Here is a 17246-nt window from a genome sequence, read left to right on the forward strand (position 1 = left end):
GAAGAATGCGTCAATGCTGCGTTACATCCACCTGTTCTCAATCCAGAACTACCTGAAGAATATCAACACTTTAGCATCAGATTGAACTATGAAGGTATAGAATTTCCAATTAAACTTAATGACATTCCGAAATTTGAAAAAATGAATAATCTTAGCATTAACGTATACAGTATAGAGTCGGAATTTACGAGTAAAAAGTCTGAGAAAAGTCTTATTATTCCATTATATTTAAGTAACTCTGAATCAAAAATACCTGCAATTCATTTATTGATGATTAAAAAAGTGTAAATTATACAGATAATTTAGATCATATTGAGTCAGTCTATCACTTTGCATGGATACATAATCTTTCCGGATTAATTACTAAACAAATAACTAAAGGTAAACATAAATTGTACTTTTGCGATCGTTGCTTGAATCATTTTAAGCATCAAAAAAGTTATAAAGAACATATATCTGATTGTTTCAAATCTAACAAAGTCCGCATGGACTTTCCGAAAAAAAAAACCGAGTTTTGAAATTCAAAGATTTCAAATCTAAAGATCCTGTACCGTTTGTAGTCTATGCAGATCTTGAATGCATACTCGAACCCCAGGGAGATGATGTCAAAAAGTTCACAAGCATGTTCCACACAGTATTGCTTACTATGTACATTGTAGCTATGACAATACATTGTCTAAATTTGAATTGAACCGTTCTCCAGATTGTATCAACTGGTTTGTTAAACAATTAGAATCATTAGCTATTGACTTTGAAAAATTTTAAAGAATCCCATCAAAATGAAACCTCTTACCAAAGAACAACAAGATAGGCATAATCAGGCAACTGTTTGTCATATCTGTGAAAAACCTATAACATCTCCTAATGATAAAGTTTATGATCATTGTCACTTCACCGGGAACTATAGAAACGCTGCTCATAAATCATGTAACGTTAATTATCAGAAATCTACCATTATCCCCATTGTCTTTCATAATTTATCCGGCTATGACTCACACTTTATAATTAAATCCTTAGCTACAGTATTTGAAGGTGAAATTTCATTACTACCGATCAATAAAGAGCGTTACATTTCTTTTACAAAATCAGTTAAAAATACTTCAGTCTCTTTAAGATTTATTGATTCATTTAGATTCATGGCTTCCAGTTTAGAGAAATTAGCTTCATACCTTGATGATAGTGACAAGAAAATTACACAATTACACTACCCAGACCCTGATAAATTCAAATTAGCAACACGTAAGGGTGTATTCCCATATGAGTACATTGATAATATTGATAGACTTGATGAAAAACAGCTGCCTGATCAGGATTCATTTTTTCAAAATTAACCAACTCTACCATTTCTGATAATGATTATGCATTTGCTCAAGTAGTTTGGAATGAGTTTGATATTAGTACTCTCGGTGAATACTCAGATTTATATTTGAAAACAGATGTACTTCTTTTAGCTGACGTGTTTGAAAATTTTAGATTGAGTTGTTTCAAAAACACACAATCTTGATGCCATACATTTTTATACAGCACCAGGTCTTTCAAACTCTGCAATGTTGAAGCATACTGAAGTAGAACTTGAACTGTTAACTGATCCTGAGATACTTCTTTTCATTGAAAAGGGTATTCGTGGTGGGGTATCGATGTGTGCTAATAGACATGCTGAAGCTAACAACCGGTATATGGGCAAAGATTTTGATTCAAACAACCCCGAAACATACCTGATGTACTACGATGTAAATAATTTGTATGGCGCAGCGATGAGTATGTCTTTACCCCAGGGTAAATTTGAATGGGTTGAAAATGTAGATAATGTAGATCAGTTTTTCAATGATGATGAAAGTGTAGGCTACATCCTTGAAGTAGACCTACACTATCCTGAGAAATTACATGATCTACACAAAGATTTGCCTCTCTGCCCTGAACATTTTATACCACCTGGCAGCAAACAACAAAAATTAACAACAACTCTGTATGATAAGACTAATTATGTAATACATTATAAGAATTTGAAACAATGTTTAGATTTAGGCTTAGAACTTAAGAAAATACACAGAGTCTTGAAATTTGAACAATCAGACTGGCTCAAATCATACATTGATAAAAATACTGATTGTCGAAAAATAGCGAAAAATGATTTTGAGAAAAATTTTTACAAGTTGATGAACAACGCGGTTTTCGGAAAGACAATGGAGAATGTTCGTAAATACAAAGAAGTTTGGTTAAGAACAAAGTGGGCGGAGCGTTATCAGGTATCAGACCTGATTTGTAAGCCAACCTTCCACAGCGTAACTGTATTTGATGAGGATATAGTCATAATTGAAATGAAAAAAGCTAGAGTTGTTTTTAACAAGCCAATCTATGTAGGCTTTAGTATCTTAGACTTATCCAAGACTTTTATCTACGATTTCCATTATAATTATGTAATGAAAAATTATGAAACGACATCTAAATTATTGTATACCGATACAGATAGTCTTATTTACCAATTTAATGTACCGAACGTATACGAAGACATCAAACGTGATATCTCAAGGTTTGATACCTCTGACTACCCACCCCAAAATGTCTTCAACATGCCGTTAGCAAACAAAAAGGTCCTGGGGCTTATGAAGGATGAGAACAATGGAAAAATCATGTCCGAGTTTGTGGGTCTCAGAGCCAAGCTCTACGCCTTCGAGATTCACAATCCTGAGAAGGAAAGAGATAGGATCAAGAAACGGGCAAAGGGTATCGGAGGATCTACCTTGAAGACAATCACGTTTGATGACTTCAAACGATGTCTGTTTGAAAACGTATTATTAAGAAAAGAGCAGTACATGATAAAAAGTAAAAATCATCAAGTACACACAATAAAGCAGGAGAAACTTGCTCTCAGTTGGGGTGATGATAAACGTCAACTTATTGAGGCTAGCACTGATACCCTACCATGGGGTTACAAGGGGCCACTAGTTTTTAAGAAAAGAAAGATTGTGCAAGATAATAATAATGATAATAAGAAGCAAAAATTACTGTAAAATTAGTAATATTAAAAAACAATGTAAATATAGTTTTAAGGTTTGTAAATAAAAACAATATATAATTTGTGTTTTACATATTAGATTTATTTATCCAACTATTATGCTTAGTATCAAATCCTAGCCATTTAACATAGTATTTATTTCCACGTTTTCTAATTACTTTTTCAACAAGATATACATCTGGATATTTGACTTTGCTGAGTTCTTCATTGTAAAATCCTCCTTCAATTGGTTGATCCTGATAGTCCACGAGCTTGTACGTCGTTGGATTCGTGTTCTGCACCGACTTGATTGTGAAGATTTCTGTTGTCCAGTTTGGTGTGTATCCCTTGTCAAACACATGCTTGTACTTGCTGATTCGGACTTTGTCTCCAACTTTAAACTTCTTCTGTTGTGATTTGACTTGCAGTGGTTGATATATGTTTTCCAATAGTTGTTTCTCCTGAGCAGCGGTAACATCGACAGGTTTCATTTTGATGGTACTGTGTTTGGTGTTGTTGTAAGTATTCACCAAGTCATCAAGTATATCGGTCCACTTGTAGCTGCCATGAGCTGTAAATTCTCGCCACATTTTATTCTTGAGTGTTCTATTGAAACGTTCACATATGGATGCTTTGAGATTGCTGAATGTTGAATACAGATTTATCTTGTGCTGCTTCATCAGATCTTTAAATTCTTTGTTGTAAAACTCTTTACCCTGATCAACATGGAGATTCTTAGGTACACGACCTTGCTGGAGTACAGACTTCATAGCACTAGTGACATCTACACCACCTTTTGATTTAATTGGAACTGCCCAGGCATATTTAGAAAATATATCTATGATTGTAAGCAGATACTTGTGTCCTTTATTGACTGTCGCATATGGAATCATCTCAACCAAGTCAGCTTGCCAAGTCTCATCGAGGCCTCGGATGTCAACATGACGACGTTTATAGTTCCTGCGAGCTGGTTTGTGAAGCTCTTCAGCTATCACTGTTTTTTTGTCGTTCATTGAGTTTCTCAGTGAGATATTTGATATTATTTTGGTGAGAGGAAAGTACTGCTTTAACTTCCTCAATAGTCGTCTGCAAATTTCCCACAGCAGCTTTCAGTATTACTATTTCAGAGTGTAAATGTGAAATAATCTCTTTCTGTTCACTGTCTATACTTTTATTCAGTTCAGACATCTGTCTCAGTACAAACTGCACTGTCGCCGCATCATGTTCATTTGAAGGATTACCGAGATTGCACAGCCTTTTATTCTCAATGTTATAGTTTCCATCAGAAGTTACATTGAAACCTCTACCAGCAGGGCCTCGTTGACCTAACTTATTGTCCAGTGGACGTCCAAATATATCGATGCTCATGGTTGTGAACACTTTGACTGTCAGCGTGTGAATGATTTAATTTTTCAGAAGCTTTTAATATATAACTCCAGCCTCCCTAAGCTCTTCAATAATTGACATGATTTCATTCGTGTGACTTGGATTTCCAGCAGCTTGAGATGCCATAAGTAGTCGCAAACGATCAACTAGTTCATTTGGATCATCCCAGTAAACATAGTCCATTGGTAATCTCTGTTTTCTTGCAATCATATATTTTGGTAACCCTTTACCGAACTTGGTGATAAAATCAGCAATGTATTTATTGAACTTGATTGTTGTATCTTCATAAATGGTACGATTTGGATCATAATTTTTCCTATGAGCGTTGGTATGTTGAATTATGTCCAAGTACTTTTTCTTATCATCTGGGGTGATGAGTGCATCCTCTGGTGATTTTCTAAATAATAATTCCAACAACCCAGGAGTTATTGGATAATTTTTTTCTTTGACAGTTATTGTATCATTTGCAAATGAAATAGGTGAATCACCCATATGCATTTCGCCGCGTTTTCTGCGTACACCATATCTCATATCATTATCTTTATGTTTTTACTTAAACGTTGTAGATAATTAGTGAGAAGAGGATTTCTACGAGCTGGAGTACTTGTTGATGGTGGTGGCTGAGTAATAGCAAGTGCTGTATTATCAAATGAACTTTCATCATCTGTTATTAAACTGTTGTATACTTCTGGATCATCATACAGAGATTTTTCAACCTCTTGTTTTTGAACCTGTGGTTTTTCTTCTTTTTTAATATTTTCCCCTTTCAACTTTGAAGATTCAACTATACTCTGGAGTGGTGTCACAATAGGCTTGAACATTTCCTCCATAGCTTTCTCAGCTGTATCTTTACCCAACTTCAGCATCTTGTGCTTCCGTCGGATGGCATCACTGGCTTGAGATATCTGATGCAGAATATCTTTCTGCTTTGATATTTCTTCAGGCTTCATGTTGACAGGTTAACGTCTACAGCATGTATGACTATCACACTCTAAAGTACCTCAATTTATACTAATGAAGCAGTCGAATCCTTTGCGATACCTACCACTGTTCAATTCACTGTCTTTATCTATTACCACAAACCCATATTTATTCCAACATGCCGAGCATAAATCTCTGAATGAGTTGTACGACATGTCTGTATTGACATGATCATTATAAATATGCTTCAGATTCATTTCATCTTGACGGAATAGCACGAGAAAGTTTGCGTTATCTCTAATCAGATGCTTCGGTATTCGTGTATAAGTTTGACAGAGATAAAAGCTATCAACATCCTTGTGTCGACCCATGCAGAAAAAAGCCTTGATATGATCCTGTTTTTCACAAGCAACATCATCAAATATCATCAGAGAGTTAGGTTCAGCATCTTCAGGCTTGATTACAGCTTCATGTTCACTGAATGTGAAGAATCCAATACCATCAATCTGTTTAAGCAGCGTCTCCAGGAACTGATACTTTGGTTGGTTAAGAGACTTTGAGTAAAGATATATATTCTCAAACCTCAAACCGTTTGGATGTACAATAAGAGACAGTAGAGCGTTGGTCTTTCCACAGTTTGATGGTCCGCAAAACACTGCACGGATACTGTTGGGAAGTAAAGCACCGTGTCGTTTGAGTTTCGCACCGGTTCCTTGAACAATTTGATCAAAATTGATAACTGGCAACTGAGCTCTTGGTTTGTTGTCCATGACTGCTGATTAGATTCTGAGCTCAAGGGGTATATATACCTGCTTATATAGATTAGCAAGTCAGTCTTTGATGTGACATGTCTGAGAGCAGACGTGGTGAAGGTTTATTCAACAACATAATCAATAAGCTTCCACTTGAACTTCACATACCAGGATATCAGTATTGTGGTCCAGGTACAAAGTTAGCTAAGAGGTTAGCTCGAGGTGATCCAGGCATAAATCCTTTGGACTCTGCGTGTAAGGAACACGATATAGCTTACTCTAAAAATCGTGAAAATTTGGAAGCCCGTCACGAGGCTGATAAAATTCTTGCTGAGAAAGCGTGGCAACGATTTCAAGCGAGGGACGCTACTATTGGTGAAAAAGCTGCTGCTTGGAGTGTGAATAAAATCATGAAGTTGAAAAGACGTTTCGGTATGGGTCTTAAAAAAGAAAAACCTATTACCAAGCGTAAGACAATTAAAAGAAAAACAATGAAGCGTAAGACAGTCAAAAGAAAGACAACCAAGAAGAAGGATGTTGCTCTGAGACAGATTGTTGATGAAGCTAAAAAGTCCATGCAGTCTGGTGGAGATCCAGTTAAAACAGCTCTTGGAGGTGCCCGCAAAGCTGTCAAGAAAGTTGGTGGGAAGAAAAACGTTCGATTGCCTCGTATTCTACCAGTTCCATCAAAGATTGGTGGAGTACTTCCATTCTTGATTCCCCTGTTTGCAGGGTTATCAGCGGTTGGTGCTCTAACAGGTGGAGCTGCAGGTGTTGCAAAAGCTGTGAACGATGCCAGCGCAGCCAAAAATCAATTAGCTGAAAAGAAACGTCACAACTTGAAGATGGAGGAAATAGCTGTAGGTAGAGGATTATACCTCAAACCTTACCGCAGTGGTATGGGACTTTATCTGAAACCATACCCAGAAGGAGCTGGCTGCAAGAAGTCAAAAAACCAGTAGAGCTACCACATCGAGCACTGACTAACATCGACTTATTAAAGTATGCCAAGCTGCTTAAAATTTCAAATTTTCGTGGAGTTTTCATGAGAAATGATTTACCAAAATCTGGACCAAAGACAAACGAATCAGCAATAATAAATTTGGATGATAAACTTGGGCCTGGAACTCACTGGGTTGCATACAAGAAGAATCATAATCAAGTAATTTACTTTGACAGTTTTGGTAATCTACAACCCCCACAAGACTTGATGAAATATCTCGATGTAGGTAGCGTAAAGTACAATCATAAAATATATCAAGACTTTGATACAATCATATGTGGACATTTGTGCTTAAAATTCCTGGCTGGACAACTATAAATTGAAGTGAGTCGAGACAACAAGCGTCAGTCATGGCAGAGTCATTCACCTTGACACTATCCGGAAACGCCTCCATACTGGAGGCAAATTATTTTCCACCGATTGAGCTATCACCAACAAAAAATTATGTTCTTGGGCTTGTTAAGCTCCTAACATTTAATTCAATACCAAATATTGATGTTGGTGCTAATAAATTTTATGTGTCATCAAAAAGATCCAAAAGAAGTACAATCAAGAGATTTCAAGAAATAACTATACCAACAGGGAGTTATGAAATTAAAGATATTGAAACTTATATAAACAAGATATTACCTGAACTAAGTTTCACTTTAAAAGCAAACAACAATGAGTTGAGAAGTGAAATAAAATGTGATCAATATATAAATTTTGAACTTGAAGATTCCATTGGATCATTACTTGGATTTACCAACCGCGTGCTTGAACCTAACACAGCACATAAATCTGATTTACCAGTCAAAATATTGAAAATCAATGCTCTGAGAGTCGAGTGCAATATAACTACTGGATCGTACATCAATGGTGAGAAGAATCACACAATCCATGAATTTTTCCCGAGGGTTCCAGCAGGATATAAGATATTGGAAGTGCCAACAAACATCATTTACCTACCAGTCGCCGTACGAGCAATACACAACTTGAGGCTCCGCATTGTTGATCAGGACGGGGGAATAGCAAATTTCCGTGGCGAGACTATCACGATAAGACTGCATATAAAAAGTCTGTAATGGGTATCGTATATGAGACAAAGACTGGTAACGGGTATAAAAGGATTGCAGGATGTCCAAAGATTATCAGTCATCATCGAGCTCTGAAAGTGTTGACACGTCAAAACGCAGAGTTTCTAAAAAGTCTAGGACTAAAATTACGTGGAAAATTCACAAGATAAAAATAAATTTTTGTTGTCTAGCTTGTGTGATACCATGGCGGAAATCTTAGATATAAAAAAATCAATTATTTTCGATGAGTCTATTGCACACTGTGAAGCTCATTCACACTTACCATATGCATCATCAACATTCAACAACAGTGATGAAATCAGGATTGCTGTTCAACATCAAGATCTGTGCTTGCTCCCAAGCAAGAGCACATTACATTTTTATGGAAGAATGAGGAAAGCTGATGGTACTGCTGTAAGTGCTACTACGAAGATGGTCAACATGGCTGTTTGTCATATGTTTGAAGAGATACGTTATGAACTCAATGGTGTAGAAATCGATAGATGTAAGAATGTTGGTATCACCAGTGTTATGAAAGGATACGCTTCTCTGAGTCCGGGACAACAAAATATTCTGGAAAATGCTGGTTGGATTGTTAATGAATATGACAACAAGCTGACTGATAATAGTGGTTACTTTGATGTCTCAGTACCGCTGAGTTTCATTCTTGGATTTGCTGAAGATTATCAACGAATTATCGTGAATGCCAAGCATGAATTGATACTGATCAGATCAAATACTGATCAAAATGCTTATGTTGTTACCGTTTAGAATGAAAATGTTTCAATTACGATTCAAAAAATTGAGTGGATTGTACCATACATAACAATGTCTGACAAGCAAAAAATCGAGGTGTTGAATTACATAACCTCCGATCCAGCTATTCCAATCAGTTTCCGGACTTGGGAATTGTATGAGTATCCACTGCTACCAGCTACCAACAAGCATATTTGGGTAATCAAAACAACAAATCAGCTTGAGAAACCTCGTTTTGTTATCCTTGGATTCCAAACAGCAAGAAAGAATCAATCGAATCAAAACGCAAGCGAGTTTGATCACTGCAGCATAAGAGACATTAAGCTGTTCTTGAACTCTCAGAGTTATCCATATGGAAATTTGAACCTCAACATTATGCATAATCAGTATGCCTTAGGGTGGGTCAAAAAAAATCGAATAATTTATTTTTGACTTTATACTCTGAAAAATAGGTTCGTAGACACCTAAAAAGAATTCTCTCCAAGTATAAGCTCTTAATTATAACGGGAAGGTCCTCCGCTTTGCGGGTTTCTATTTTTTTCGAATAATCAGATAAAAAAATTTATATCTCGCTTCCAACTGCTTGGAAAAAATATTCCGTGGCATAGATTTTGTGAGAAATTGAATGCTTTACAAAAAGGTCTCTTATGACTTTTTCAAAAACTCAACCGATTAAAAGATATTCATAGTTGAAGTTTGGCTATTTTAAGGAAAATATTCGTTTTTATTATGAATTTTATAAGTCGATGAAAAAAATTATTTCGGATTGCGGAACTCATGATTTTGTAGGAAATTTACTGCTCTACAAAAATGGTCGCTTATGATTTTTGATTAAGTGAAGCCGTTACGAGATATTCATCGTCAAACATTAACGAATATCAATATTTCCAGTTTTTGATCAATAATTCGATAAATTTTAATTTAAACTATGAGTTTCAGGAAAATTTACATAAATTTGAGTTTCGATCGATAAAGAAATGTTATAAACAATTTTTTTAATATTGTTTTCAGTCTTGAGCTTGTTTGATTGCATTAAAACAAGAAATTAGAGCATTTTTTTCGACATACAGCCAATGATTAGTTTAATTTGAAGTGAATGACATATTTCTTTGTCAAATTTAATATGAAAAGTATTGAATCAAGTGAGAAACAACCAGTATTTAACTTTTTTATAGATAAATTTTTTATTGAATTATCAATTGCAATATAATTGTCTATATTTTTAACATAACAGTACGCTATTACTATAAATAATTTCTTTTATTACAATTTGGGAATGTTTTTGATGTTCTTTGACAACTTGCAATAAGTACTGGAATTGTTCTTCATTTTTGTCAAGCATTGATTATATTCACTGACTAATGCAACAGCTCGATCTGCTGAATCATTGACAACTTTTAGTTGTTGAAAGTATTCTTTATTTTCGAGATAACTCTCATTAGTAGGCCATAATTCAACATCGACATCAAGAAAGTCATACGGTAGATCGAAGATTTTGAAAAGATTTAATGACTTTTTAGACACAAAGTCACTCAGAGTTCTCTGCGCCAATGAATTCAAATCTTTTTAGCAATTACAAATCTTTTAGCTTTAGAATCTGTACCTTCACGAGTATTAACAGCTTCAACAATACTTTTTTTACTTCTAATGGAACGCCATCGTCAAACAGTGATAAAATGGCAAGTTCATCGCTCAAATACCATAAGTGCGAAATCATTTTTTCACACGTAGCTGAAGAAATCAAAGGATTGATATTTTTGTACTCCAATAAATTTTTCATAAACTGCAAGTCATGATAAGCAGCAGTTGTTGCAGAAGTTGATGAAAACCAAGCTTTTAAATACAATGTGACTATAAAAATACAGAAATGACGAAGACCATGCAATTCTTTCTGAGAGAGTTTGAATTCATCTCTGAATAGATACATTTTCAAACTATAAATGGCCTTAGCCATCCATCTAGCATGATGAACAGCACCAGGACGTTTGAAAGAAATCTTTTCTTGAGGCATTTCTCCAAGGAAAATCAATGATAATTCCAATAATTCTTTATAATCATCTCGGGGTTGTAGTAACTATCAAAAATAAAAAATTTGTCAAAAATAACGAAATTTTTATAATTTAAATCACAGTTAAATCATACCTGTAAAGATTTCGTAATAAAACTAGAGATTTCATCAATTTTATTCGAAATGATATCAGCAACAACAGCATCTTCAACACCAGATTTATAATTAGTTATATCTATATCATCCCAAAATTTTTTAAACCTTCCAAACATCTGTACATTTGGCCCAGATGACACAGGCCAAAATACTTCAAATGCGCCCCTTAATACGATCTCAAAAATGTGATGACGACATGATAACCAGATCAACTCTCTTCCCAAAATCTTTTCAATTTCCTTACATGTACCGTTGTGAATTCCTGTAGAACAATAATAAATGACTATCGTTAAATTTAGTATTTAAGAAAAATCAATGGTTATATTTCAAATCCAAACGAGTAAACGATTAATACATTTTGATAGTAAAATTCAGTAAGAAATAGAAATTAAACTAGAATGACAACAATAAAATATTTTTGTAATTGATTGATTACCTGTATTAACAGCCGTAGTGTCAAAACACATCGCCTTGACATACTTAATAATACCCCATTCACTCAATGTTGATAAAATGGCGGATGTTTGATTAACTGCCGTCCCAGAATTCATTATTGGAACTCCAAGTAATTGTTCAGTACCATACGCAGTTAAAAGAACCGGTAGTCGTTCCACAGATTTGGATTCAATTAGATCATTTAGCATTTTACCATCCCAATGCACTACGTATTTATCGTGTGTTTTAAAATTGTCTTTTAATCCTTGAGCAATGTCTTTTCTTTGAACCATACGAGCTCGTTGGATGGACCTATAGCTGAGCGTTGTATCTTCAATTTTTATACCAACAGCTGATAAAACCGGAGCAATAATGAACATCGCGTTTCTACTGCTGACATTAGCTCTGTCAAGTGCAGAAACGACTTCAGGAGTTAAGACATTTATTTTTGCTCGTTTTGTCGGAATTGGGGGTTCATACTCCAAATCAGATCCAGAATTTGTAGTTCCACTTAATGTATGCGTCGAGAATGATTCTGATTTTCCACTTAAAACAATCCCATGACTGGTAGACGGCTGATTCAAGTCTGTAATAAGAGTTCATTTTTAAATTAAACAGACAAAATTTCCAACACTTATTCATTATGATGAGAAGCAATTAAACATGAGTACCAGAAACCGTCGAGTCAAATGTCATACGTAGGAATACTGATATTTATAATGCAAGTAAAGTAGAAAAATGATATTCTCATTGTTTATAATAAATATAAAGGAAGTTTTACACTCCTACCTGAATTTATAACAATTATTTATCTCAGATACTTACTGCTTTCATCGATTTCCATCATATCTGTAGTTGAGTTTGACGCAGGTACAATATTCGAAAGAATCTCTTTGTGTGTACAGAATTTTTGATCCAAATACAACTTCCTAATGTTATCATCCACCCCTTTTAGGAAATTTTTACTTACAATGTCGAATAATTGTTCAAGATCAGTCTGAAACTCCTTTTCCTTTACCTTATCACTTTTCTTATTAAAATCTTTTTGTAATTTCAACCACTCACTATGAAAACGGAGAATTTTTTTACTACATTAGGAGCTTCACTCGTAGGGATCTGATTTATTTTCCACAATTCAATAACCTTGTCAGCTGAATTTTTGCACTTTGTTTGATTGAAAACTTTAAAACTTTAAGTTGATAGAAAAACACTCTCATAACCTCTTTCACTTTTGGTAACTTACGGTCAGTGAGTTTTTGCACAGGTATACCGATTAAACGTATTTCTTTATTCATTGTAGAATTATTGATAATAAATGAATTTATATAATGAGAAAATGACTTATTTCGAAAAAATTGTTATTATCATGTATACGAAATGATGAGTTTTTAGAGCACTGAAAATGTACTGATAAAAAGTAGACAACGAAGATAGTTAAGAAAAACAACATAGGTGGCGCTAGCGTTAGAGTACCAACAGAAGAAGTAATGTAATTCAGAACAAAAGCCTCTCTCACAAAAAAATTTATGTATAATTGGTAGAATAAAATTTGAAAATACATACTAAACAACCGTAATAATATGAAATGCCAATGCAATTGACATTTTAAATTATTACAAATAAAGCTTACAAAAATATCATTAGAACAAAAACTTCTTAGTGAATTTTTGAACAAATAACTCCTGTAGGAGTGACTTTTATGATAGAAATTTAAATTTATGTAAATTTTCCTGAAACTCATAGTTTAAATTAAAATTTATCGAATTATTGATCAAAAACTGGAAATATTGATATTCGTTAATGTTTGACGATGAATATCTCGTAACGGCTTCACTTAATCAAAAATCATAAGCGACCATTTTTGTAGAGCAGTAAATTTCCTACAAAATCATGAGTTCCGCAATCCGAAATAATTTTTTTCATCGACTTATAAAATTCATAATAAAAACGAATATTTTCCTTAAAATAGCCAAACTTCAACTATGAATATCTTTTAATCGGTTGAGTTTTTGAAAAAGTCATAAGAGACCTTTTTGTAAAGCATTCAATTTCTCACAAAATCTATGCCACGGAATATTTTTCCAAGCAGTTGGAAGCGAGATATAAATTTTTTTATCTGATTATTCGAAAAAATAGAAACCCGCAAAGCGGAGGACCTTCCCGTTATAATTAAGAGCTTATACTTGGAGAGAATTCTTTTAGGTGTCTACGAACCTATTTTTCAGAGTATAAAGTCAAAAATAAATTATTCGATTTTTTTTGACCCACCCTAATATGTAGGCTTTAGCATATTAGATTTATCCAAGACTTTTATTTATGACTTTCATTACAATTATGTGCTTGAAAATTATGCAAAAACACCTAAATTATTGTACACCGATACAGACAGTTTAATTTACCAATTCAATGTACCCAACATCTATAAAGACATCAAACGTGATATTTCAAGGTTTGATACTTCCGATTACCCACCTAACAATATCTTCAACATGCCCCTTGCTAACAAAAAGGTTCTGGGACTCATGAAGGATGAGAACAATGGAAAAATCATGTCCGAGTTCGTGGGTCTCAGAGCCAAATTGTATGCCTTCGAAATCCATGATCGTAAGAAGGAAAAGGATAGGATTAAGAAACGGGCAAAGGGTATCGGAGGATCAGCCTTGAAGACTATCACGTTTGATGACTTCAAAAGATGCCTTTTTGAAAATGTGCTGTTAAAGAAAGAACAGTATATGATCAAAAGCAAAAAACATCAAGTGCACACAATAAAACAGGAGAAACTTGCTCTCAGTTGGGCTGATGACAAACGTCAACTCAGTGAGGCAAGCACTGATACTGTGCCTTGGGGTTATAAAGGCTCCTTAGATTTTAAGAAACGAAAACTTGTAGATGATGAAAATAATAATAAGAGACAAAAAGTTTTGTAATAGTAAAAATAATGTAAATATATTTTTAAGGATTTATGTATTAAGGTTTTGTAAATAAAAACAATGTAAATATAATTTGTGTTTTACATATCTGATTTATTGATCCAACTATTATGTTTAGTATCAAAACCTAACCATTTAACATAGTATTTATTTCCACGTTTTCTAATTACTTTTTCAACAAGATATACATCTGGATATTTGACTTTGCTGAGTTCTTCGTTGTAAAATCCGCCTTCAATTGGTTGATCCTGATAGTCCACGAGCTTGTACGTCGTTGGAATCGTATTCTGCACCGATTTGATTGTGAAGATTTCTGTTGTCCAGTTTGGCGTGTATTCTTTGTCAATAACATGCTTGTACTTGCTGATTCGGACTTTGTTTCCAACTTTGAACTTCTGCTTCGATTTGGTTATCAGTGGTTGATATATATTTTTTAACAGTTATTTCTCCTGAGCAGCGGTAACATCGACAGGTTTCATTTTGATGGTATTGTGTATGGTGTTGTTGTAAGTATTCACCAAGTCATCAAGTATATCGGTCCACTTGTAGCTGCCATGAGCTGTAAACTCTCGCCACATTTTAGTCTTAAGTGTTCTATTGAAACGTTCACATATGGATGCTTTGAGATTGCTGAATGTTGAGTAAAGATTTATCTTGTGCTGCTTCATCAGATCTTTGAATTCTTTGTTGTAAAACTCTTTACCCTGATCAACATGGAGATTCTTAGGTACACGACCTTGCTGGAGTACAGACTTCATAGCACTAGTGACATCTACACCACTTTTTGATTTAATTGGAACTGCCCAGGCATATTTAGAAAATATGTCTATGATTGTAAGCAGATACTTGTATCCTTTATTGACTGTCGCATATGGAATCATCTCAACCAAGTCAGCTTGCGAAGTCTCATCGAGACCTCGGATGTCAACATGACGACGTTTATAGTTCCTGCGAGCTGGTTTGTGAAGCTCTTCAGCTATCACTGTCTTTTTGTCGTTCATTGAGTTTCTCAGTGAGATATTTGATATTATTTTGGTGAGAGGAAAGTACTGCTTTAACTTCCTCAATAGTCGTCTGCAAATTTCCCACAGCAGCTTTCAGTATTACTATTTCAGAGTGTAAATGTGAAATAATCTCTTTCTGTTCACTGTCTATAGTTTTATTCAGTTCAGACATCTGTCTCAGTACAAACTGCACTGTCGCCGCATCATGTTCATTTGAAGGATTACCGAGATTGCACAACCTTTTATTCTCAATGTTATAGTTTCCATCAGAAGTTACATTGAAACCTCTACCAGCTGGTCCTCGTTGACCTAAGTTATTGTCCAGTGGACGTCCAAATATATCGATGCTCATGGTTGTGAACACTTTGACTGTCAGCGTGTGAATGATTTAATTTTCCAGAAGCTTTTAATATATAACTCCAGCCTCCCTAAGCTCTTCAATAATTGACATGATTTCATTCGTGTGACTTGGATTTCCAGCAGCTTGAGATGCCATAAGTAGTCGCAAACGATCAACTAGTTCATTTGGATCATCCCAGGAGTTATTGGATAATTTCTACCTTGACAGTTATTGTATCATTTGCAAATGAAATAGGTGAATCACCCATATACATTTCACCATGTTTTCTACGTACAGCATATCTCATATCATTATCTTTATGTTTATTATTTAAACGTTATAAATGATTAGTGAGAAGAGGGTTTTTACGAGCTGGAGTACTTGTTGATGGTGGTGAGGCAATAGCAAGTGCCGTATTGTCAAATGAACTTTCATCATCAGATATTACACTGTTGTACTCATCAGGATCAACGTATAAAGATTTTTCAACTTCTTGTTTTTCAACGTGTTGGCTCTTTCTTCTTTTTTAATATTTTCTTCTTTCGGCTTTGAACTTTCAACTATACTCTGAAGTGGTGTGACAACAGGTTTGAACATTTCCTCCATAGCTTTCTCAGCTGTATCCTTACCCAACTTCAACATCCTATGCTTTCGTCAGATAGCATTGCTGGCTTGAGATATCTGATGTAGAATATCCTTCTGCTTTGAAATTACTTCAGGCTTCATGTTGATCGGTTAAAGTCTGCAGCATGTATGACTATCACGCTCTAAAGTACCTCAATTTATACTAATGAAGCAGTCGAATCCTTTCCGATACCTACCACTGTTCAATTCACTGTCTTTATCTATTACCACAAATCCATATTTATTCCAACATGCCGAGCATAATTCTCTGAACGAGTTGTATGACATGTCTGTATTGACATGACCATTATAAATATGCTTCAGATTCATTTCATCCTGACGAAACAAAACGAGAAAGTTTGCATTATCTCTAATCAGATGCTTCGGTATTCGTGTATAAGTTTGACAGAGATAAAAGCTATCAATATCTTTATGTCGACCCATGCAGAAAAAAGCCTTGATATGATCCTGTTTTTCACAAGCAACATCATCAAATATCATCAGGGAGTTAGGCTTAGCAGCTTCAGGCTTGATTACAGCCTCATGTTCGCTGAATGTGAAGAATCCAATACCATCAATCTGTTTAAGCAGTGTCTCCAGAAACTGATACTTTGGTTGGTTAAGAGACTTTGAGTAAAGATATATATTCTCAAATCTCAAACCGTTTGGATGTACAATAAGAGACAGCAGAGCATTTGTCTTTCCACAGTTTGATGGTCCGCAAAACACTGCACGGATACTGTTGGGAAGTAAAGCACCGTGTCGTTTGAGTTTCACACCGGACCTTTGAACAATTTGATCAAAATTGATAACAGGCAACTGAGCTCTTGGTTTGCTGTCCATGACTCCTGATTACATTCTGAGCTCAAGGGGTATATATA

The 17246-nt window shown here is 34.8% G+C and overlaps 1 protein-coding gene across 1 annotated transcript; it reads right to left on the bottom strand.

Moving 5' to 3' along the window:
• Positions 1–10441: 10441 nt before the first annotated feature.
• On the bottom strand, positions 10442–12547 carry LOC141529416 (uncharacterized). Its single transcript, XM_074245922.1, has 4 exons — positions 12293–12547; positions 11469–12053; positions 11011–11294; positions 10442–10942 (listed from the first exon to the last, which is right to left on the bottom strand). Exons 1-4 carry the CDS (start codon positions 12312–12314, stop codon positions 10442–10444), a joined length of 1392 nt encoding a protein of 463 aa, XP_074102023.1. The 5' UTR covers positions 12315–12547.
• Between the last annotated feature and the right edge of the window lie 4699 nt (positions 12548–17246).

The sequence above is a fragment of the Cotesia typhae genome, unplaced genomic scaffold (genome assembly GCF_013202065.1).
Source record: "Cotesia typhae breed Kobodo isofemale line unplaced genomic scaffold, CoteBio_Ctyphae contig_48, whole genome shotgun sequence".
NCBI lineage: Eukaryota > Metazoa > Arthropoda > Insecta > Hymenoptera > Braconidae > Cotesia > Cotesia typhae.